Source organism: Oncorhynchus gorbuscha, linkage group LG04 (genome assembly GCF_021184085.1).
Source record: "Oncorhynchus gorbuscha isolate QuinsamMale2020 ecotype Even-year linkage group LG04, OgorEven_v1.0, whole genome shotgun sequence".
Classification (NCBI taxonomy): domain Eukaryota; kingdom Metazoa; phylum Chordata; class Actinopteri; order Salmoniformes; family Salmonidae; genus Oncorhynchus; species Oncorhynchus gorbuscha.
Window position 1 is genome coordinate 61527371 of NC_060176.1, and position 23223 is coordinate 61550593.

At 43.1% G+C, this 23223-nt stretch overlaps 1 protein-coding gene across 1 annotated transcript; it reads right to left on the minus strand.

The window, feature by feature from the left end:
* Positions 1-1825: 1825 nt before the first annotated feature.
* ift81 (intraflagellar transport 81 homolog) lies at positions 1826-23128 on the minus strand. Its single transcript, XM_046347615.1, has 18 exons — positions 22562-23128; positions 22044-22147; positions 20791-20971; positions 20078-20167; positions 19880-19945; positions 19446-19556; positions 19102-19186; positions 18308-18471; positions 18053-18148; positions 13552-13698; positions 10549-10698; positions 8570-8698; positions 6814-6903; positions 5078-5164; positions 4789-4860; positions 4600-4685; positions 4159-4204; positions 1826-3179 (listed from the first exon to the last, which is right to left on the minus strand). The coding sequence occupies exons 1-18, from the start codon at positions 22703-22705 to the stop codon at positions 2997-2999; spliced, it is 2031 nt and encodes a 676-aa protein (XP_046203571.1). The 5' UTR covers positions 22706-23128; the 3' UTR covers positions 1826-2996.
* Between the last annotated feature and the right edge of the window lie 95 nt (positions 23129-23223).

The following is a 23223-nucleotide window of genomic DNA, read 5'->3' on the forward strand; positions in this document are numbered from 1 at the left end:
TGTTGCCACAAAGTTGGAAGCACAACATCTTCTAGTATGTAATTGTATGCATTAATATTTCCCTTCACTGGAACAAAGGGGCCCAAACTGAACCATGAAAAACAGCTCCAGACCATTATTACTCCTCCACTTAACTTTACAGTTATCACTATTCATTGGGGCAGGTAGCCAAACCCAGATTTGTCCGTCGGACTACCAGATGGTGAAGCGTGATTCATCACTCCAGAGAATGCTATCCCACTACTCCAGAGTCCAATGGAGACGAGCTTTACACCACTCCAGCCGACGCTTGGCATTGCACATGGTGATGTTAGGCTTGTGTGTGGCTACTCGGCCATGGAAACCCATTTCATGAAGCTCAGGACGAACAGTTCTTGTGCTGACGTTGTTTCCAGAGGCAGTTTGGAACTCGGTAGTGAGTGTTGCAACCGAGGACACGATTGTTACATGCTACGTGCTTCAGCGTTCCCGTTCTGTGAGCTTGTGTGGCCTACCAATTCGTGGCTGAGCCATTGTTGTCCTTCACAATAACAGCGGTGAAAGTCACAGAGCTCTTCAGAAAGGCCATTCTACTGGCATTTTTTGTCCATGGAGATTGCATGGCTGTGTGCTCGATTTTATACACCGGTCAACAACAGGTGTGACTGAAATATCAGAATCCACTCATTTGAAGGGGTGTCCACATACTTTTCTATTTATAGTGTATATGCTATACCCAGAGGAAGGAAGGAGAGGGGAGGGGGGCTGAAATTACCATGGGTGCCCCCTTCAAGTCCCCAAGCTATAGTCAAAGCTAAGACTTGGGTACGGCAAGTGACAAGTCCCCTTACTCACATCAGCATTTATAGACAGGTATTCAGAATGATTGATTTGTGAATAGGAGATTTATTCTAAGGATGACCGGTCAGTTTGATTTATCATTGATTGTTTTCCATCCCCTTTAGAAGGCTGTGACTAGTCAGACAGTAATACAACCAAATATCAATAAACTTTAAATATCGTATTAAATACATGCTCCGGAACTTTGGTAACTACTAAGTATTTTTTAAACCTCCCGCTTTGGACTGGATGTGTCAATGTGTAGTTCAGAAATGCATAATCTTACCTCAATTAGCCACAAAATCCCTAGTCTGAAAGCGACTGTTTTTCTGAACAATGTGACATTTCTCTACATTTTTCCCCCACATGGTCCAACACCCTAGGAATTCAAGTTCTAGTGGATGAGCTTCAGCTCCTCACGAATTGAGTGACAGCTAGCAAGATGCACACACAGCAGAGCGAGAGCAATGACGTGGTGTACATATCTGCACATATGTGATGTAGTATGCAATTTTAATGAACCACTTGTGGCTCATGTGGCCTACTTTCAGAACTACTCGCTAATAAGTATACAAAAGTTCCAGAGAATCTCTATAAGAATATATTTTTATGAACAAAGTTAAATGAGAAGTACAACAGGATATTATGTAACTCATATATTATACTGAACAAAAATATAAACTCAACATGTAAAGTGTTGGTCCCATGTTTCATGAACTGAAAAAAAAAACATTTTCTTTTCATACACACAAAAAGTGTATTTCTCTAAATTTTGTGCACTAATTTGCTTGCACCCCTATTAGTGAGCATTTCTTCTTTGCCAATATAACCCATCCACCTGACAGGTGTGGCATATTAGGAAGCTGATTAAACAGCATGATCATTACACAGGTGCACCTTGTGTTGGGGGCAGTAAAAGGCCACTCTAAAATGTGCAGTTGTGTTACACAACACAATGCCACAAATGTCTCAAGCTTTGAGGGAGCATGCAATTGGCATGCTGACTGCAGGAATGTCCACCAGAGCTGTTGCCAGAGAATTGAATGTTCATTTCTCTACCATAAGATCCCTCCCAAAAAATTGAGAATTTGGCAGTACGTCCAACTGGCCAACACAACCGCAGACCACGTGTGTCCACGCCTGCCCAGGACCTCCAAATCCAGCTTCTGAGTGGAGGGTGGTGGTGCTGAGGAGTATTTCTGTCTGTAATAAAGCCCTTTTGTGGAGAAAAACAAATTCTAATTGGCCGAGCCTTGCTCCCCAGTGGGTGGGCCTGGCTGCCAAGTGGGTGGGCCTATGCACTCTAAGGCCCACCCATGGCTGTACCCCTGCCCAGTCATGTGAAATCCATAGATTAGGGCCTAATGAATTTATTTAAATGGACTGATTTCCTTATATGAATTGTAACTAAAATCTTTTAAATCGTTGCATGTACATTTTTGTTCAGTATAATTTATGGAACAAATAAAGGTGTTACATAGAGGTGTTACAAAGAAATATACTTCACCAAAGTACAAGATGCAAGAATATGATGCTTGATTAGTTCACTCTGCACTGTTCCATCTGAACCAGAAGCCCAGTAGAATTCCAAAACTGGTAAGCTCCTTTACCCAAGGTGTGGCTGTTGTTTCCCAAAATAACTGAGTGCAGCTGCGTCCCAAGTGCAACACATTGTACGCTGTTATCTTTAGACACATAGATTTAAACTGTATTCTTAAAATGGAGGCTGTGGATTTGTTTAAAGTCAGAGGGCCAGAGAGAGTTAAACATCTTATCTGGCTGAAACCTCCTAGTACATGTGTCCCTTTGGTTCTGGATTCATCAGGCAACTCTCACAATATCATCACCAGAAAGGTGTTCCTCACAGGAGATAAATCAGTTAAACTAAATCCTACTTTGGGATTATTTACAAACAACACAAATCGCTAACTAAACCAGGATTAACACAGATTGGATGAATGGAATCCTTTTAACTGTAGGCGATGAAAGCAGAGTAGTTTTGATGCACGAAGAGTAAATATCTCACCTAAAAATATATATAATGCAAGACAAACAGAACATATTAATGAACTATAATTGGCAAACTAAGTCCAGTAGTTAGATGAGTGAGAAGTCCTGGTCATTGTGGTAGAGCTTAGTGTACCAGAGTTGGCCCTGCTTTAATATTCTCCTCGTCCTCATAGCACCAGCCTATCCTCACCGCCCTCCTGGATGACCTGGCCAATGGAGGCTTGGCTCTGGGCCCTCAGGAAGCACTGGCGCTTGCACTCAATCAGCTGTTCCAGGTCGCGCCACATCTTCACCTGCTTCATGTTCGGCCCATGGCTCTCCCTCACAGTCTTCTGCTGCTCACGCAACTTCTGTTGTTGTCCAAAGGGAAAGACTAAAAATTAATGTCAGCCCAACATGCATACAGTGTATGATCAGCATTGTTCAATGGCCTTTTTTCAGTTGAATACCTTTTCATTATAAGTTGCAAGGCAAGACATCCTTTTAAAATTAACGGGAAGCTTGACCAACCAAATACTTACTACTTAAGAGGAATTAGCATATAGCCTATTCATAACCCTAAAAAAGAAGTAGCTTGTCACGAATGTGACAGGGGTGGGGAGATGTAGATGAGTGTAGATGAGGACTAGGATAGAGCTAGGGTAGAGAGAAATCAGCATGCATCCCTCCAGCTGCTCCAGTGATGTGGATGGACATTGTGTTATACAAGCTGCACCTATACTGGTGTGAAGTAAAAATGCTTGTATGAGCATGGACTTATTTCTATTACAGCATATTGTGTAAGTCTATAGAAGGGTGTGAGAACCATGAGCCTCCTAGGTTTTGTATTGAAGTTAATGTACCGAGAGGAGGATGGAAGCTAGCTGTCCTCTCGGCTACACCATGGTGCTACCCTAGAGAGTGCTGTTGAAGCTACTGTAGATTTTCATAAATAACAGTGTGTTTTATTCTATTATTTTTGACGTGAATATATTTAGTATAGTTTTATTTAAAAATGATTACTTTTAATGTTTCACAATTTTTATGAAATTTACTGATGAGGTTGGTCCTCCCATTCCTCCTCTGAGGAGCCTCCACTGCTGGTCTACTGCAGCAGCACATCTACATTACAGTTTGTCTACTGGGCCAAATGGTTTAGCAGGAATGCAGCTGAGCCACCTCTGCCATACACTTACTCCTCTCTGGCATCCCTCTTATCAGGGTGAAGAAGGAAGGAACCCAAAGCATGGTGCCTGTGTTTGCAGGGGATCCATTTCAGATGCCAGTGCAGCACAGGATTGGCACCGTGCCTGCACCCTGACAAAGCACAAACAGCACCTCTCTGCTCACCTTGCCCAGGGACTCCTGCTCTGCAATGTTCTTCATGTACTGCTCCCTGTGAAACAGCCAGAGGGTCAGAGTTCATGTGAGCCTTTTCACTTTCGCAAGCTCAATGCTGCTATTATGACATTACTGTGATTTTACAAGGAAAATACTACCTAGTAGTTGAATAACAACATAGCAAACATCCATAACATATTTTATTAAACCAGTAATATAAATAGATTTACATATTTTTCTATAGCAAAGAAATACTTCTGGACACACTTGGAAATGAGGGTGACCTATGAGGGTGAATCTACTAACAGACTGCTGTAAGTGTGTACTTTGAGGGAGGTATAGGGGGAGGTGGGTGGCAACAGTAACATACAGTATGCATCCATTGTGTTGTAATCGTAGCATATGGAGGTGACTGTAGTAATAGAAATCCTAAGCAGCTGGCAGACTCACCTGATGGTCTTCCTCCTCTCTTGCGGATCCGGAGACACGTAAGCCTTCATCTCCTCTGCTGCTCGCTGCATTTGCATCTCAATGATCTGTGAAGAGAGAGAGAGATGGGCAGAGAGAGAGAGAGAGCTCTGGTTGACGGTCACAGAACAGGTGTTGGGGGAGGGGTTGTTTGCTACCTGAACCCCTTACCTCTTTCATGCAGTTGATATAGTGGTATCGGTTTTCCTCCTGAGCCATCTCCTCCCTCAGAGCTCTCACCTCCTGCAATGGAGGTGGTGAATGAAAACATGTGGCAATAGGAAACTGGAGCATCAGGCCTGAAGCATCAGATGCTTGTTGCTATGGCAGTACTGAACTGGTCCTCGCGCAGAGCACATTCCAATGATGTAAATAGAGAAGATTTGATGTGGTGATATGCTGATCTGTTGGGTGTGTTGGTAGATAGACCAGGGGTCTACACATAGCATTCATATTATACCTGCTCCAGTTTGGATCGGTTACTCTCCAGACCTGCAGAACAGCTGTCATACTGGGCCTTCTTTTCCTCATACTCTTGAGTTAGGTCCTGTCATGAAAGAAATACCCATTCACAGATACATGAACCCAAAGAGATACACATACATGGACATATTCAAAATCATTTAAAAAGACAGAGTACAATGACAACACTTTTCACCATTCTAGTCTGTTATGTATGCATAAATTCTAGTTTCCCCAACCCCTTTCATATCATTATCAGATCAAAGCCCATGTATTTGCACCGTTTTACTTAAGCCTAAGCTCTAGCTGAGTATATTCATACATTTCTGACGTAACTTTTCATCATTAGTAAATGTTAGCCAGTATGGTCAACCAACTCAGGGAACACAATCTGGAAAATATGATCCCCAGCTTTAGCTGAGAGATGTGAGGTGCTTTCCCTGTCGTACACTATGCACATAGACTATGTTTCAATTATCGTTAATGGACTCCACAACAATCCTGCATGAAGTCAACAACAGCTGGCTGATGCCTCAGGGTTTTCCCCGCTTCTTTTGTCAAATCTCTTGGCCTCATGTCATGATTTGTAATGCTTTTTAATCTGTGGTTGTACTGTACCTGTCAATAATTGACACACCTACTAATTCAAGGGTTTTTCTTTATTTTGACTATTTTCTACACTGTAGAATAATAGTGAAGACATCAAAACTATGAAATAAACATATGGAATCATGTAGTAACCAAAGGTTTTAACAAATCAAAATACATTTTATATTTGAGATTCTTCAAAGCCACCCTTTGCCTTGATGACAGCTTTGCACACTCTTGGCATTCTCTCAAACGGCTTCATGAGGTAGTGGAATGCATTTCAATTAACAGGTGTGCCATGTTAAAAGTACATTTGTGGAATTTCTTTCCTTGTTGATGGGTTTGGGCCAATCAGTTGTGTTGTGACAAGGTAGGGGTGGTATACAGAATATAGCGGACAATTTCAAGAACTTTCAAAGATTCTTCAAGTGCAGTGGCAGAAATCATAAAGCGCTATGATGGAACTGGCTCTCATGAGGACCGCCACAGGAAAGGGAGACCCAGACTTACCTCTGCTGCAGACGATACGTTCATTAGGGTTACCAGCCTCTGCACACTCTTGGCATTCTCTCAACCAGCTTCACCTGGAATGCTTTCCATTGCTCGTGTTTCTTGGCCCAAGAAAGTCTCTTCTTCTTATTTGTGTCCTTTAGTAGTGGTTTCTTGACTCCAATTCAACCATGAAGGTTTGATTCACGCAGTCGCCTCTGAACAGTTGATGTTGAGATGTGTTTGTTACTTGAACTCTGAAGCATTTTTTTGTGCTTGGCATATGTGGGAACTTCTTCAAGACTCTTGGAAAAGCATTCCAGGTGAAACTGGTTGAGAGAATGCCAAGAGTGTGCAAAGCTGTTATCAAGGCAAAGGGTGGCTACTTTGAAGAATTTAAAATCTATATTGATTTGTTTAACACTTTTCTTTTGGTTACTATATGATTCCATATGTGGTATTTTATAGTTTTGATGTCTTCACTATTATTCTACAATGTAGAAAATAGTAAAAAATAAAGAAAAGCCCATGAATGAGTAGGTGTCCAAACCTTTGACTGGTACTGTACATTTAGGTTATTCTATAGACACAGATCTGTGTAATGACACAATTTGAAGATGAAACTGCAGACAAAGTTTTATAGCATGTGACGTTCACCTGACACTGCTGTCTCAAAGGCCTCAGTTCCTTTATTATCGGAGCAAGGGCAGACTTTTTCTCCACTATCGTTGAGTTCAGTTTCTTCACCTGAAAAAAAGCATCACATATTTCAACCCATCTGCCAACATCCTGATTTGGTGGGAAAAGTAATCCACATAAATGTCAGTTAAAGATGACTATGACCATAATAATCATTATAAACTCAGCAAAAAAATAAACGTCCCTTTTTCCAGACCCTGTCTTGATACATCAGTGCTCAGACTGTCTGCAATAGGCTGAGAGAGGCTGGACTGAGGGCTTGTAGGCCTGTTGTAAGGCAGGTCCTCACCAGACATCACCGGCAACAACATCGCCTATGGGCACAAACCCACTGTCGCTGGACCAGACAGGACTGGCAAAAAGTGCTGTTCACTGACAAGTCGCGGTTTTGTCTCACTAGGGGTGATGGTTGGCTTTGCGTTTATCGTTGAAGGAATGAGCATTACACCAAGGCCTGTACTCTGGAGCGGGATCGATATCGTCATGTTCTGGGACGGTGTGTCACAGCATCATCGGACTGAGCTTGTTGTCTTTGCAGGCAATCTCAAAGCTGTGCGTTACAGGGAAGACATCCTCCTCCCTCATGTGGTACCCTTCCTGCAGGCTCATCCTGACATGACCCTCCAGCATGACAATGCCACCAGCCATACTGCTCGCTCTGTGCGCGATTTCCTGGAATGTCAGTGTTCTGCCATGGCCAGCAAAGAGCCCGGATCTCAATCCCATTGAGCACATCTGGGACCTGTTCAGAGGGTGAGGGCACGGCCATTCCCCCCTAGAAATGTCTGGGAACTTGCAGTTGCCTTGGTGGAAGAGTGGGGTAACAGCTCACAGCAAGAACTGGCAAATCTGGTGCAGTCCATGAGGAGGAGATGCAATGTAGTACTTAATGCAGCTGGTGGCCACAGCAGATACTGACTGTTACTTTTGATTTTGTTCAGGGACACATTATTCAATTTCTGTTAGTCACATGTCTGTGGAACATGTTCAGTTTTTGTCCCAGTTGTTGAATCTTGTTATGTTCATACAAATATTTACACATGTTAAGTTGCTGAAAATAAAGCGCAGTTGACAGTGAGAGGACTTTTTTTTTGCTGAGTTTATGTCACCTGTGTTGTACACGAGCAGGGGCCTTACAGGGTGTGCATTCAGAGGCAAAGCTATCTAAGGCCAAAGATTGTGAAGTGAGTGAAAGTCAACTTTATGGCTACAGCCAGGAATGTTTGAATCATTGGCAGCAGCACAAGTGTGCAAACTGCCAGCTTTAACCACAAGCCCTGACTACCCTTTAAATAATTTCAAAAACATCTTGGACTGGGGCCTAAACGGCTGCAACTGGTTCTATTTGAACTTCAATGCAATGGGATGACAGATTGATAAAACAGAGTGATTTGGTGATCCAACTTGGCTTAAAACTCAGCAATTACTCTTCCTTTCCCCACAAAAAGACAGATTAATTACACACAAGTGGTATTTCAAAAGGTATCAAGTCACTAAATCAATGCAAATAAATCAACGACACAAACAAAACAGGACTAGGACACTTCTGGAAAAACAAATTGTGCTGTGTTTGTGTATCCCATTAGAAGGGGCATCTGAACGCAATCAGCATGATCCTGTGACTGAGTATGGGAGGTCTGGAGTGGGGAAAGATCTGTCACTGTGGTAAAGTGAGATGCTACTCAGATAGTGGCTCCGATCCCGATATAGTCACCATTTCTGACATGTCGTCCAGCGAGCGCCCCTTCATCTCGTCCAGTTCACTCTTGATAGCTGACACTCTCTCCAGTTCCTCCTGAGTGTCACTGTACCCAGAGATCCCCTTCTGTGCCTCCATGGATTGCTAAATGGACCACAATAAGAGCATGAGAGGGCATATGGGGTGAAACATCTGTAACTACACCAAATATGACAGCCTTGTAATGCAGCAGCATAAAATGATGCGATTGTATCCAGTGTTAGAATCCTGAGGCAAATGTCAGTTTAGGGACTGGACCTGGCACAAGTTCACTAGAAACACCTGGCGGCAGCGTAGCCTAGTGGTTAGAGCGTTGGACTAGTAACCGGAAGGTTGCGAGTTCAAACCCCCGAGCTGTCGTTCTGCCCCTGAACAGGCAGTTAACCCACTGTTCCCAGGCCGTCATTGAAAATAAGAATGTGTTCTTAACTGACTTGCCTGGTTAAATAAAATAAAAATAAATAAAAATTTGAGCAATGTAGTCTACACACCCACATGAGCTGGAAGGCAGTAAGATGAAATTAGTGAATTCAAGTTAATAATTGTTAATTGTTAATGATTCGTTTGCACCATGTCAACAAATGTAAGCCTATAGCTATAACTCAGAAACGGTGGTTGAGGAAGTTCCGCAGCATTATCAAGGACCCCACACACCCCAGCCACGGACTGTTCAATCCCTTAGTCAGACAGACGGTGTCGGAACATGAGGTCTGATACCAACAGGCTCAGAGACAATTTATCTACAAGCCATCAGACTGCTGAACACTTGAACTAGACTGACTTTCCACACATCCACACATATATTCATGCTACACACACATCACAACTGCACAATTTAAACACTTGGCCCCAATCCCCCCTTCCCTGATACATGTGTAAATATTGGACTATAAATTGTGCCATCCTATATTATGCTTACGCTAAAAATGTACTATTCTACTGCCGTTTACTTTATGTTTGTACTCGTATCTTGTATTATTTCTTATTGTTGTTGTATTGTCGAGAAGGAACCGGCAAGTAAGTATTTAGTTGGAAATACTGTGTGTACATCCTGTACATACGACTAATAAAACTTGAAACTTGAAACAGTGACTGAGTTACTCCCTCTCTGTCTGGTAGGATATATAGCAGCATGGAGCCTAGTCCTGAAATGAACCCTGGCGCCTGTGCTCTAAGCACTGTGAAGGGTTGTGTCCACACAAACAGGCAGGGGTCAGCTCAACACCTGGGAGTAGAGGCCACTTTGTTCTCCAAGAAGAGAAGATTACATGCGGTTGAGATAGCAGGACGTGTGTGTGGTCTATTATACGAGTGAGAAATCTGTGATCTATGAAAAGAAACACAATTTCCTTCCCATGTAGCACCCATCCATCCTCCTGCAGATCTGTTCACAGGTAAAGACAATGTAAATGACCTCATTAAATTACATTATAATATTTGGTTCTGATATACATAGTTCACAGTTGCAAGCAGGGCTTCTAGTGAGTTTTGGGTTATACAGTAGGCTATAACCAACATTGTTGCAGTAAATGGTTTATAGTTGTAGGTTGAAGGGGTAACAGTTGGGCTGGGGTGACTGGGTGGGTGAGTGATGGGAACAGGAATGCAGGTGGTGAGAGGAGAGAGGGCTCAGATGCTAATATCCACTGATTTTAAAAAATACCAGCATCAGACAGAGAGAAGAGCAGATTCAGCCATCGCAAGTAGCAGCAGCCCAGCCCTTACTGTGTCAGCCAGGCTATCAGCAAGTCAGAAGCTGGGAGGGAACGGAGGTGTGAAGTCATTTCCAGGAAGGTATGTCACTTTACTGTTAATGTACATTGCATGAACAAGGGCAGGATGGAAAGGTAAGTGTCCCACTATACACATACAGGGGCTTCTATGAGGTATGGAGGGGAGCAGGTAGGGTGGTAGGGTGGATTGCTGCGAAGGGGATTGCTGTGGTGCATAGTTACCAGTTGCTGTTGGCCAACCTCGTGCCTCTGTTTTAGGATTTCCTCTGTCCGCTGCAAGACCCCATACTCAGCTCTCAGCTCGGTAATCTCCTGACGCTTCTTCTTGAACACCGTCCCCTTGCTGCGCAGTTTCCCCACAAAACGTTTAAACTGAGAGGAATCAAGAGAGACTATTGTCATGAATGAAACAAGACAGAAATGACAACATTAAAACAATAGATCGAGGTGCCTCAGACTCCTGTGCATGTCAAAATGTATTCCTTCTGGAGAATCCCAGAAAATGTCCTGTAAATCACTTGGGGCATGCATGGTTTGTTTTATTTTGGGACATCAAGGGCAGACAAGGTTGAGAGGGAATTAGCAGCCAGAATAAGGCTTCGTAGCATTCCATCAATACAATATGTCCCCAAAACAGCTGCTAAATTATCCAACACAACTTTGAAGGGTTTGAACTATTTATCATTACCCTGTGTCAGACACACACATACTCTGGACAGGAGGATAGTTCTGGAAAATGCAGCACATTGGGATAGTTAAGCAGTAAGGCCCGAGGGGGTGTGGTATATGGCCAATATACCACGGCTAAGGGTTGTTCTTACGCACTACGCAATGCGGAGTGCCTGGATACAGCTTTTAACCATGGTATATTGACCATATTCCACAAACCCCAGAGGTGCCTTATTGTTATTATAAGCTAGTTACCAAAGTAATTAGAACAGTAAAAATTTTTTGTTGCCATAACCATGGTATACGGTCAGATATAACACGGCTTTCAGCCAAATCAGCATTCAGTGTTCGAACCACCCAGTTTATAATAGATAATGAAACATTGTGCCCATACAGTATATGCACTGAGCATATTTATAAATAGCAGTAACCTACTATATGTGAAATCCATTTTGGCAGGGTGAATAGCTTTTCCAGACAGAGCAAACATCTGTTATTTACGTTGGGGGAATTTGGGGTGTCAGTGAACATAAAGCATTATTATTTCCATGACAGACTGACCTAGTGATGTCACTTGTTAAATCCACTTCAATCATTGTCGATGAAAGGGAGAAAACAGGTTAAAGAAGGATTTTTAAGCCTTGAGACATGGTTTGTGTATGTGTGCCATTCAAAAGGGGGAATGGACAAGACAAAAGGGTTTACGTGCCTTTGAACGGGGTATGGTAGTAGGTTTGTGTCAAGAACTGCAATGTTGCAGGGTTTTTCATGCTCAACAGTTTCCTATATATATCAAGGATGGTCCACCACTCAAAGGATATTCAGCCAACTTGACACAACTGTGGGAAGCACTGGAGTCAACATGGGCCAGCATCCCTGTGGAACGCTTTCGACACCTTGTAGAGTACATGCCCTGACGAATTGAGGCGGTTCTGAGGCCAATAACTCAATATTAGGAAGGTGTTCTTAATATTTTGTACACTCAGTGTATGTAATGATGGAACACTAGCAACATGGTGGACTAGTTTGTAGTGGGTGTAAAAGCAAGCTCACTGAGGATGAGCAGTTGCTGGGTGACATGTGATGACATGTTAGCAGCATAATGGAAAATACCTCTGATAAGGTGCTCATTTCCACCATGACCCATGGACCCGGGGAGAGACAGATAAGCCCAGTGTGACTAGACCCTTTCCATTTACCATAAATCCCCTGACTCCTCCTCCATCCGGTTCTCACCTACTGTTACCATACTGAGAAAAAGTCAGGTTTAGAGTTTCCTTTCACATCAAACACACTCACTCATTATCCAGAGGAGCAGATGAAACCACACACATTGAACAGGGCACGGAGGAGAGCAGGGAGAAAGTGGATGTTATTTCAGACATGCAGCTCCTGTGCTTCGCCAGCCTGTCCAGCTGTCAGCGCAATGTTTTCACTGAGTGTGGAACGCCTGCCCATAAACCACTCAGACAACATATGGGTACAGCACATGCCCTATGCATCAGCTACCACCAACTATATAGACCTGTTAATGGCCGAAGGTCGCGCTACAAACAGGAACAGGCTTAGTCTGAGATGTGAAGAGTGGTCGTTCTCTTTATCCTTGATCTTACAGAGCCAGGCACAGGGTGTGTTGACACACAGGAGTGATGGCTCCTGGCACTATGTTGCAGAGGCAAAAAGGCACTCAAATTTGAGAGACCTTTCTCTGCCAATGGTTTATACTAAGTGATCTAACCAAACATGGCGTCAAAGCACGCATGGCTCTCGACCTTTGCCTCTCCCGAGTCCGTAGGGGAGTTGGAGCGATGGGACAAGACTAACTACCAATTGGATATCACGAAAAAGGGGTAAAAGTACAAAAATATAAACAAAACCTCATGTCAGTTTGTTTTCTTTGCGGTAAAATATCCTCCATAGATGTCAAAGTTAGTTGAAGGATTTACACTGAAATAGTTTGTTTTGCTGAATTAATTAAGAAGATTTACACAAGAGATATAAAAATAAAATACATTTCAGACAGTTTGTTAAATACTGTCCTGGTTCCGGGTAGCCCCTGTTGTGGTCTATTTTTAACCTTGCATGGGAAAGTGGGAGAGTGAGGGGAGAGGGATAAGTAGCATTAGCCTGTAAGCTCCCCTATGTTTACATAAGAGCAGAAATAGCGTCTCATGTTTACTGGGATCCACAACTACCGCACATCACCCTTCTCAACAAAGATTATGTATCTGAGTAGACGTAAGCAAACAGTAGAATGTTTAATCAATTTACCCCTAAAGATGGAAAATATATGATCTCTGATGCATTTTACTATCTTTTGAGAAAGTTTGGATAGTGATGTTCAGTTTTGAGTGGTGGGCAATTGTACAACGTTGCAAGTGAATACTGAGCAGATTGTATATAGTGGTAGCAGTCTTTTTGCTGCAAAATGACAAAAGTATATGACCCTATTCCACAAACATTGACTGGTGAGGAAGGTGATTACTATTGGTGTGGATGATGATGTTCAGACAAGAGTATTGAGCTGTGAGAGGCAGTTAGTTATTGTAATGTTACCTCATCTCCCCGGATGACCTCGTCTCCGTCCTGGTCTCGTGCCTGGCTGTTCTTCTGGTTCAGCTCTCTGTCTAGTGCAGCTAGCTCCTCCCGCGCCTCCTGTAGCTCCTCCGCCTTCGCCTCCTTCTTACGAATTATAATCGATGCCTGAAGAGCCACACCAGTCATATTATTACAGATACAGTCAATACAGATACAGCCAGTATATATACGGTGCCTTCGGAAAGTATTCAGACCCCTCGACTCCTTCAACATTTTGTTACGTTACAGCCTTATTCTAAAATGGATTAAAAAAAATGTTTAACGCAACAATCTACGCACAATACCCCCTAAATAACAAAGCGAAAACAGGTTTAGACATTTTCGCACATTTATTTAAAGTAAACAACAGAAATACCTTATTTACATTAGTATTCAGACCCTTTGCTATGAGTTTCGAAATTGAGCTCAGGTCCATCCTGTTTCCATTGATCCTCCTTGAGATGCTTCTACAACTTGATTGGAGTCCACCTGTGGTAAATTCAATTGATTGGACATGATTTGGAAAGGCACACACCTGTCTATATAAGGTCCCACAGTTGACAGTGCATGCCAGAGCAAAAACCAAGCCATGAGGTCGAAGGAATTGTCCGTAGATCTAGAAAAGGGTAACAAAACATTTCTGCAGCATTGAAGGACACAAGAACACAGTGGTCTCTATATTTCTTAAATGGAAGAAGTTTGGAACCACCAAGACTCTTCCTAGAGATGGCCACCTGGCTAAACTGAGTAATCGGCGGAGAAAGGCCTTGGTCAGGGAGGTGACCAAGAACCCGATGGTCACTCTGACAGAGCTCCGGAGTTCCTCTGTGGAGATGGGAGGACCTTCAAGAAGGACAACAATCTCTGCAACACTCCACCAATCAGGCCTTTATGGTAGGGTGGTCAGACGAAAGTCACTCCTCAGTAAAATGGCACATGACAGCCTGCTTGGAGTTTGCCAAAAGGAACCTAAAGACACTCAGACCATGAAAAACAAGATTCTCTGGTCTGATGAAACCAAGATTGAACTCTTTGGCCTGAATACCAAGTGTCACCTCTGGAGGAAACCTGGCTCCATCCCTACGGTGAAGCAAGTTGGTGGCAGCATCATGCAGTGGGGATGTTTTTCAGCGGCAGGGAGACTAGTCAGGATCGAGGCAAAGATGAACAGAACAATGTACAGAGAGATCCTTGATGAAAACCTGCTCCAGAGCGCTCAGGTCCTAAGACTGGGGCGAAGGTTCGCCTTCCAACAGGACAATGACTCTAAGCACACAGCCAAGACAACGCAGGAGTGGCTTCAGGACAAGTCTCACTGTCCTTGAGTGGCCCAGCCAGAGCCCAGAATTGAACCCAATCTAACATCTCTGGAAAGACCTGAAAATAGCTGTGCAGCAACGCTCCCCGTCCAACCTGACAGAGTTTGAGAAAATCTGCAAAGAAATGGGAGAAACTTCCCAAATACAGCTCCAAGCTTGTAGCGTCATAACCAAGAAGAATCGATTCTGTACTGTAATCGCCGCCAAAGTACTGAGAAAAGGATCTGAATTCTTATAACATTTCAGTTTTTAATAAATTATCCAACATTTCTAAACCTGTTTTTGCTTTGTTATTATGGGGTATTCTGTGTAGATTGATGAAGAAAAAAAATGTATTTAGTCAATTTTAGAATAAGGCTGTAACGTAATAAAATGTGGAAAAAGTAATGGAGTCTGAATACTCTGAATACGTCAAGTTTGGACACACCTACTCATTCATGGGCTTTTCCTTATTTTTACTATTTTCTACATTGTAGAATAATAGAAGACATCAAAACTATGAAATAAAACATCTGGAATCATGTAGTAACCAAAAAAGTGTTTATATTTGAGATTCTTCAAAGTAGCCACCCTTTGATGACATTTTGAAATTCTTCACATTGACTGACCTTGTGTTAAAGTAATGATGGGCTGTCGTTTCTCTTTGCTTATTTGAGCTGTTCTTGCCATAATATGGACTTGGTATTTTACCAAATAGGGCTAACTTCTGTATACCACCCCTACCTTGTCACACAACTTATTGGCTCAAATGCTATTAACTTTTAACAAGGCACACCTGTTAATTGAAATGCATTCCAGGTTACTACCTCAAGAAGCTGGTTGCGAGAATGCCCCCCCAAAAAAGAAAGAATTAACCTCTTTTTTCTCCCCAATTTCATGGTATCAAATTGGTAGTTACAGTCTTGTCCCATCGCTGCAACTCCTGTACGGACTCGGGAGAGGCGAAGGTCGACAGCTGTGCGTCCTCCGAAACACGACCTGCCGAGCCGCACTGCTTCTTGACACAATGCCCGCTTAACCCGGAAGCCAGCCGCACCAATGTGTCGGAGGAAACAACGTGCATTGCACCCGGCCTGCAACAGGAGTCGCTAGAATGCAATGGGACAAGAACATCCCTGCCGGTCAAATCCTCCTCTAACTCGAACGACGCTGGGCCAATTGTGCGCCGCCCCATGGGTCTCCCGGTTGCGGCCGATTGCGACAGAGCCTGGACTCAAACCAGGATCTCTAGTGGCACAGCTAGCACTGCCTTAAATCACTGCGGAGGCCCTACTTTGTAGAATCTCAAATCTATTTTGATTTGTTTAACACTTTTTGAATGTAGTAACATGAATTCCAGGTGTTATTTCATAGCTTGATGTCTTCACTATTATTCTACAATGTAGAAAATAGTAAAAAAAATTAAGAAAAACCCTGGAATGAATAAGTGTCCAAACTTTTGACTGGTACTGTATATATATCGATTTATTCTAATTCACACAAAATAACCAAGCAGAACATGCACACATTTCACAGGTATAGAATAGGTATAGAACAGTGACAAAACCAGAGCAGTTCATCCTAGATCTGCCTCACCATAGCAAAAGAGACAACAAAACAATGTATTAAAATATCAATATGATAACATGAATACATATGTTGATGAAAAATAAAGTTGCCTCACTACAGACAACATCAATCATCCACAAAAGTTCAAACAGCCAGCAAACACTTAACCATACACAAACAGCCAGCTCATACAAATTCATATAGCTGACAAAGATATGTCTGATTTAAACTCAGCAGAAAAAGAAATGTCCTCTCACTGTCAACTGAGTTTATTTTCATTAAACTTAACATGTTTACACATTCTTGCTGTGAGATGTTATCCCACTCTTCCACCAAGGCACCTGCAAGTTCCTGGACATTTCTGGGGGGAATGGCCCTGGCCCCTCACCCTCCGATCCCAGACATGCTCAATGGGATTGAGATCTGGGCTCTTCACTGGCCATGGCAGAACACTGACATTCCTGACTTGCAGGAAATCACGCATAGAACGAGCAGTATGACTGGTAGCATTGTCATGCTGGAGGGTCATCTCAGGATGAGGGTGGAGGATGTTTCCCTTTAACGCACAGTGTTGAGATTGCCTGCTATGACAACAAGCTCAGTCCGATGGCGCTGTGACACACCGCCCCAGACCATGACAGATCCTCCACCTCCAAAATCGATCCAGCTCCAGAGTACAGGCTTTGGTGTAATGCTCATTCCTTCGATGATAAACGCGAATCCGGCCATCACCCCTGGTGAGACAAAACCGCGACTTGTCAGTGAAGAGCACCTTTTGCCTGTCCTGTCTGGTCCAGCGACAGTGGGTTTGTGCCCATAGGCAACGTTGTTGCCGGTGATTTCTGGTGAGGACCTGCCTTACAACAGGCCTACAAGCCCTCAGTTCAGCCTCTCTCAGCCTATTAGTCTGAGCACTGAAGGGATTGTGCGTTCCTGGTGTAACTTGGGCAGTTGTTGTTGCCATCCTGTACCTGTTCCACAGGTGTGATGTTCGGATGTACAGATCCTGTGAAGGTGTTGTTACACGTGGTCTCCCACTGCGAGGACAATCAGCTGTCCGCTCTGTAGCTCTGTCTTAGGCGTCTCACAGTACGGACATTGCAATTTATTTCCCTGGCCACATCTGCAGTTCCCATGCCTTCTTGCAGCATGCCTAAGGCATGTTCACGCAGATGAGCAGGGACCCTGAGCATCTTTCTTTTGGTGTTTTTCAGAGTCAGTAGAAAGGCCTCTTTAGTGTCCTAAGTTTTCATAACTGTGACCTTAATTGCCTACCGTCTGTAAGCTGTTAGTGTCTCAACAATCGTACCACAGGTGCATGTTCATTAATTGTTTATGGTTCATTGAACAAGCATGGGAGACAGTGTTTAAACCTTTTACAATGAAGATCTGTAAAGTAATTTAGATTTTTATGAATTATCTTTAAAAGACAGGGTCCTGAAAAAGGGACGTTTCTTTTTTGCTGAGTTTAGTATCAATGACAGAGAATGGCATTCTGAAATGTACACAACATTCATCCTAGGTAATTGCTGGTGTTATGTCATATAATAATAACGCTACTCTATCTCTGAAGAATGTGATAATAGAAAATAAGAAAAAATAATAATAATCACCTGTTGCCTGAAAAGAGACAGTTTATCATCTATGGGGTCGTTTCGCATCATTCTTTTCTCAATCAGCAGGTTTATTTCAATGTTGTTTTCTCGAATCTGGACAAAGTGGGGAACAGTCAGACTTAAACTTTCAATTTGTCAGAATCAAACTTTTTGGCTATTGTCAGTCATTCTTGTTGTAATATGTGTGAACCAAATTTACCAAACTTGCAAAGCTCAATAGCTTAATTGCTCAGGTAGGTAGAGATATCTCACCTTGTCCTCTAGTTCCCCAAGCTCAGCTTGGCCCATGGCCGGTTCAGACACCACCTTCTGCAGGTACTGCACCATCCGCCTCTTACTCTCCAGCTCCTTGGGCAGTTTGTCAGACACCATGTAGGAGTTGAACTTGATCTCCTCTTCAAGTCTCTTCATTAAGCCTGAGACAGTGACAAAGACAAAGCTCATTCTTACACCTTTGATCAGGATACCTCATTCTTTGACACACAATGAGGCACACCTGCTCATTGAAGTAAAGGAGGGTGATATGCACATCTTAAACTTGAGACACCTGTTCATCATAATCAGATCAAGAGCGTATGCATAACACTGTCTAAATTAACTATCTCAGGGGCATGTAACCTCAACATAGATTGTGCACTTAAATGCTGCTGTTGAGCTCTGATGCACGGTAGGCCTACTGTATATGAGACCGAAAACCATTACAAAATAGTCACATTAGGAAATGTTTTGATATGTGAAATTTCGAGTCATTGGATTGTCAAATTCTTTGTTGGTGTGCCACATCTTTGCTTTCGTCCATTTTTAAACTGTAAATGTGTAAATCTCCTGTGTGATTGTAAAAATGCTACTAGTAGATCAGGACAACAACAACAAAAAAAGAGGCAAGTCCACATATGGTGAGCTCTAATGGAGCACATAAAAGATCAGCATGATTACAGGGCCTTAATACAGGTGAAACAATTAACAGAGACTCAGCCTGACCTGATGTGTCCCTGACCTTTCAACCAGCTGTGGCGTTGAGGGTGATGCAGAACATGCCTACTCACTCTCTGGCTTGGCATCCGCTGCTGCCTGTCGCAGGTCCTTCAGCTGCTGCTGAGATCTCTGCAGTCTCTGTTCTGCCTGGAAAAGCTGAACATATCCAAATGGCAACACACACTTATCAGCATCTAAAAAAAACAACATCATGCTGATAAATCTACTTGTAGGTGAATTTGGGATATCTAATTGACAACCATCTGTGATAACATGTAGACCTTTCCCCTAAAGTCTGTATCACTTATTTGTACTCTGTATGCAGTAAAGTTGATCATATGGATAACAAAGCCTGTAAATTGGAAAGGTAGACAAAACAGGATGTAAACTAGACTAAGAAAAGTCAATTCATTACTTGGTTCTTCTGCTCTTGCTTCTGTTGAGCCAGAGACTCTTCTCTCTCCTTTTCCACCCGTAGTTGTCTGGCCAGTTCCAGCATCCGCTGGTGGTTGGACACTGACTCCACCTGTTGGACACATAGTAAACTGTGATACTGTGCCGGCATCTGAGTTTCACCACACACGACTGCCAGGAGCCACTGCTGCCACTGACTCAGTTCCCCTTTCTGGCATGGCTTAAAAGTATGACCTCTAAATGATCACTCCATTACTCATCTGCCCTGTAAAAGGGTGAAGCATTGAGCCTGTCAGATGCTTGTCTAGTCTCATTACCACAAGGAATCTTTTGGCGTGTATGAGAGGTCATGTTTTCATTACTCTGTGAATCCCTGTGAGTTCCAGGCATTATGACAGGGTGGGCTTCCTCAAACAGACTGCATGTCTGCCTTACCCTCTTCTTCAGCCTCTCCACTCGCTTGATCAGCTGGTCCTTCTCCTCCTCCATAGCACCAATGTCCTGAGGTTAGGGAAAAGATTGTGTTTTAGCACTATGTCTGTGCACATATCACCATCTGTGGCTTAACTTAAGAGAATTCCATAAGATACTAAGTGATGAGTGGAAAACATAAAATGTTGTTTCCGTTTTTACCTTTCTGATCTCTGCAGTGGAAAAGCCAGAGCTTTTCAGTTGCTCACACTCCTTGTGGTAGGTCTTGAATCCTTCCACTAATTCTTCATACTACAAAAACAACAGATCAAACACTATGAAACTATGAATCATATTTCTGAGTTATGCACATAGCATCTGTCCGAAACACAGTGACCTTTAAATAATAAAATAATGGTTTTAATGATCTCTTTAGTCTAGCAAGAAGAGGAGCCAAGATCCTATGTTAAATATTATGCTGCATTCAGAACCTAATGGGAAGGTGGCATTTACCACGTATGACTAGGAAAAATCTACTTGAACATCCCTCCAACTGGTGATTACTAGTGGGAAACTCCTCTATCATCCCTGAGCTCTGACTTCTCACACATGCTGACCTCTGACATCACATACGAAGGTAGAACAGCATTTTCGACAGTTAAATGAAACAGCAAAACATTTATTTTTATAAATAATCTATTAATGTTTTTTTTAAACACAATAATTTGTTTGCAAGCATTATAGCAGTACTTTTAGTTTATGGTTGATGCAGCTTGTAGGCCATGAGCCAATACGTGTTTCTGAATGAGTTGAAAACACGTGAATGCATCACCTTCCCACTTGGTTATGAATACAGCATTATGCTTACACCTTGAAGTCAGTGGGCAAATTGTTTTGCATGGCGGGCCAACGAATTTGCCCAATGTTAAACAAACCTGGTGATAGGTGTCAGTGATGACATCATCCTGCAGGAACTCAGCAGGCACCTCCAGCTTAACCAGGAAGCGAGCCAAGTAAGCTCTCTTCTTCAGCTCTGTGACCCTCTGCAGCAGCCAGTGAAGGATAGGGTGTATCACAGGCTTACTGCCCGTCACCAGGCCCTGTCTGAAACTGCTCCTGTATTTAAAAAGAGAGGACAGTAAACACTAATGCTGAAATCTGCCTGACGAGTAGTCAACAACACATCTGCTACGCTGATCCTTAACACTTGGCCCCTCAGGGGTGTGTGCTTAGTCCCCTCCTGTATTGCCTGTTCACCCATGATTGCGTGGCCAAACGCGACTCCAACACTATCATTAAGTTTGCTGACGACACAACAGTGGTAGGCCTGATCACTGACAACGATGAGACGGCCTATAGGGAGGAGGTCAGAGAACTGGCAGTGTGGTGCAAGAACAATAACCTCTCCCTCAATATTAGCAAGGCAAAGGAGCTGATCGTGCACTACAGGAAAAGGTGGAGCTGTAGTGGAGCGGGTCGATAGTTTCAAGTTTCAAGATTTGGCATGGGTCCCCAGATCCTCAAAAGGTTCTACAGCTGCACCATCGAGAGCATCCTGACCGGTTGCATCCCCGCCTGGTATGGCAACTGCTCGGCATCTGACCGTAAGGCGCTACAGAGGGTACTGTGAACAGCCCAGTACATCACTGGGGCCAAGCTTCCTGCCATCCAGGACCTATATAATAGGCGGTGTCAGAGGTGTCAAACCCCAATATTGTCAGAGACTCCAGTCACCCAAGTTATAGACTTCTCTGCTACCGCACAGCAAGCGGTACCGGACCACCAAGTCTAGGACCAAAAGGCTCCTCAACAGCTTCTACCCCCAAGCCATTAGACTGCTGAACAATTCATAAAAATTGCCACCGGACAATTTACATTGACCCAACCCCCCTCTTGTACACTGCTGCTATTCGCTGTTTGTTTGTTACCTATGCATAGTCCCTTCACCCCCACCTACATGTACAGATTACCTCAACTAGCCTGTACCCCTGCACACTCGGTACCGGCACCCCCTGTACATAGCCTCGTTATTGTTATTGTGTTACTTTTTTATTATTACTTGGTAAACATTTTCTTCTTCTCAAACTGCACTGTTGGTTAAGGGCTTGTAAGTAAGTATTTCACAACAAAGTCTACACTTGTTGTAGACAAATAAAGTTTGATTTGATTTGATCAGAAGAATACTTACGGCTCAGACATATTCCCAGGTGGTTTGTATTTCAACATCCCCAGCAGAGTGAACATTCTCTTTGCTGTCTGGTCAGGCATTTCTTCACGGATATCAATAGTTTGCTGAAATAAAATATGATTTACATGTAATTCACACATTTTACACACACTTTGGTTGACTGGTAAACACAATAGTAGTGGAGCTCCAAATGGGGCAGGTGTCATCATCAAGATAATACCATTTTAGGCGTAATATCAACTGGGACAACTATATAGCCCCACATAGCCTGGTTCCTCTCTAGGTTTCTTCCTAGGTTTTGGCCTTTCTAGGGAGTTTTTCCTAGCCACCGTGCTTCTACACCTGTATTGCTTGCTGTTTGGGGTTTTAGGCTGGGTTTCTGTACAGCACTTTGAGATATCAGCTGATGTACGAAGGGCTATATAAATACATTTGATTTGAATTTGATATACACCACTGGACAACTCGTGATCAAGTATGAGGTTGTTGTGTACATTGCAAAACATACATTGTCTCACCTTAGGGTCTATTTCGGCCAGAACATCGTTGAGAATTTGCAGAAGTTGCATTGGCTCCAGTGAGTCAAAGGTGATCAGGTTAAAGTTTTTCTTGAAGGGGTCTTTATTCAGGTGTTCAACAATAAATTTAAGTTGCTCGCTCATCTTGAAATCAACTGGTCAGCTAATGTTATTGCGAGGTAAAGAACTTTAGCTGCAAGCAAGTGAAGACGATTAGCTAGCAAAAAGTCAGAATCAACCTTAGCATTAGCTTGCTAGCTATTTACTAGCCTAGCTACCGTTACTTTCCGAGGTGGATAGCTTGAAGCATAGCTAGCTACACGCTGACAAGCCCGTTCGTATGCACAAAGTGGCCAGCTGGTTAGTCCCCTTGTTTCTTTTGAGAAAAACTCGTTTTAAACCGCTAAGACAACGTGTACAGTCACAAGGCAATCCGTCTTGGAAACCAGACACAAGCGTCCTCGAGCTGGTTGCTAACCGGAAGTATTTCGGCTTGTTCAAGAGGGTCAGCCTGCAGTGGGTTCAGCCTGTGGAACATGCTGCGCAAGATTCTGCCAAGTGCACACGCAGAGTTGCATGCGGGTTCTTGTCCGTCTGGATTTCTCTTTTGTACCAGTAGATGGAGACAAATAGCATTATTTCAGGCGGTTTGTAGCCTACTT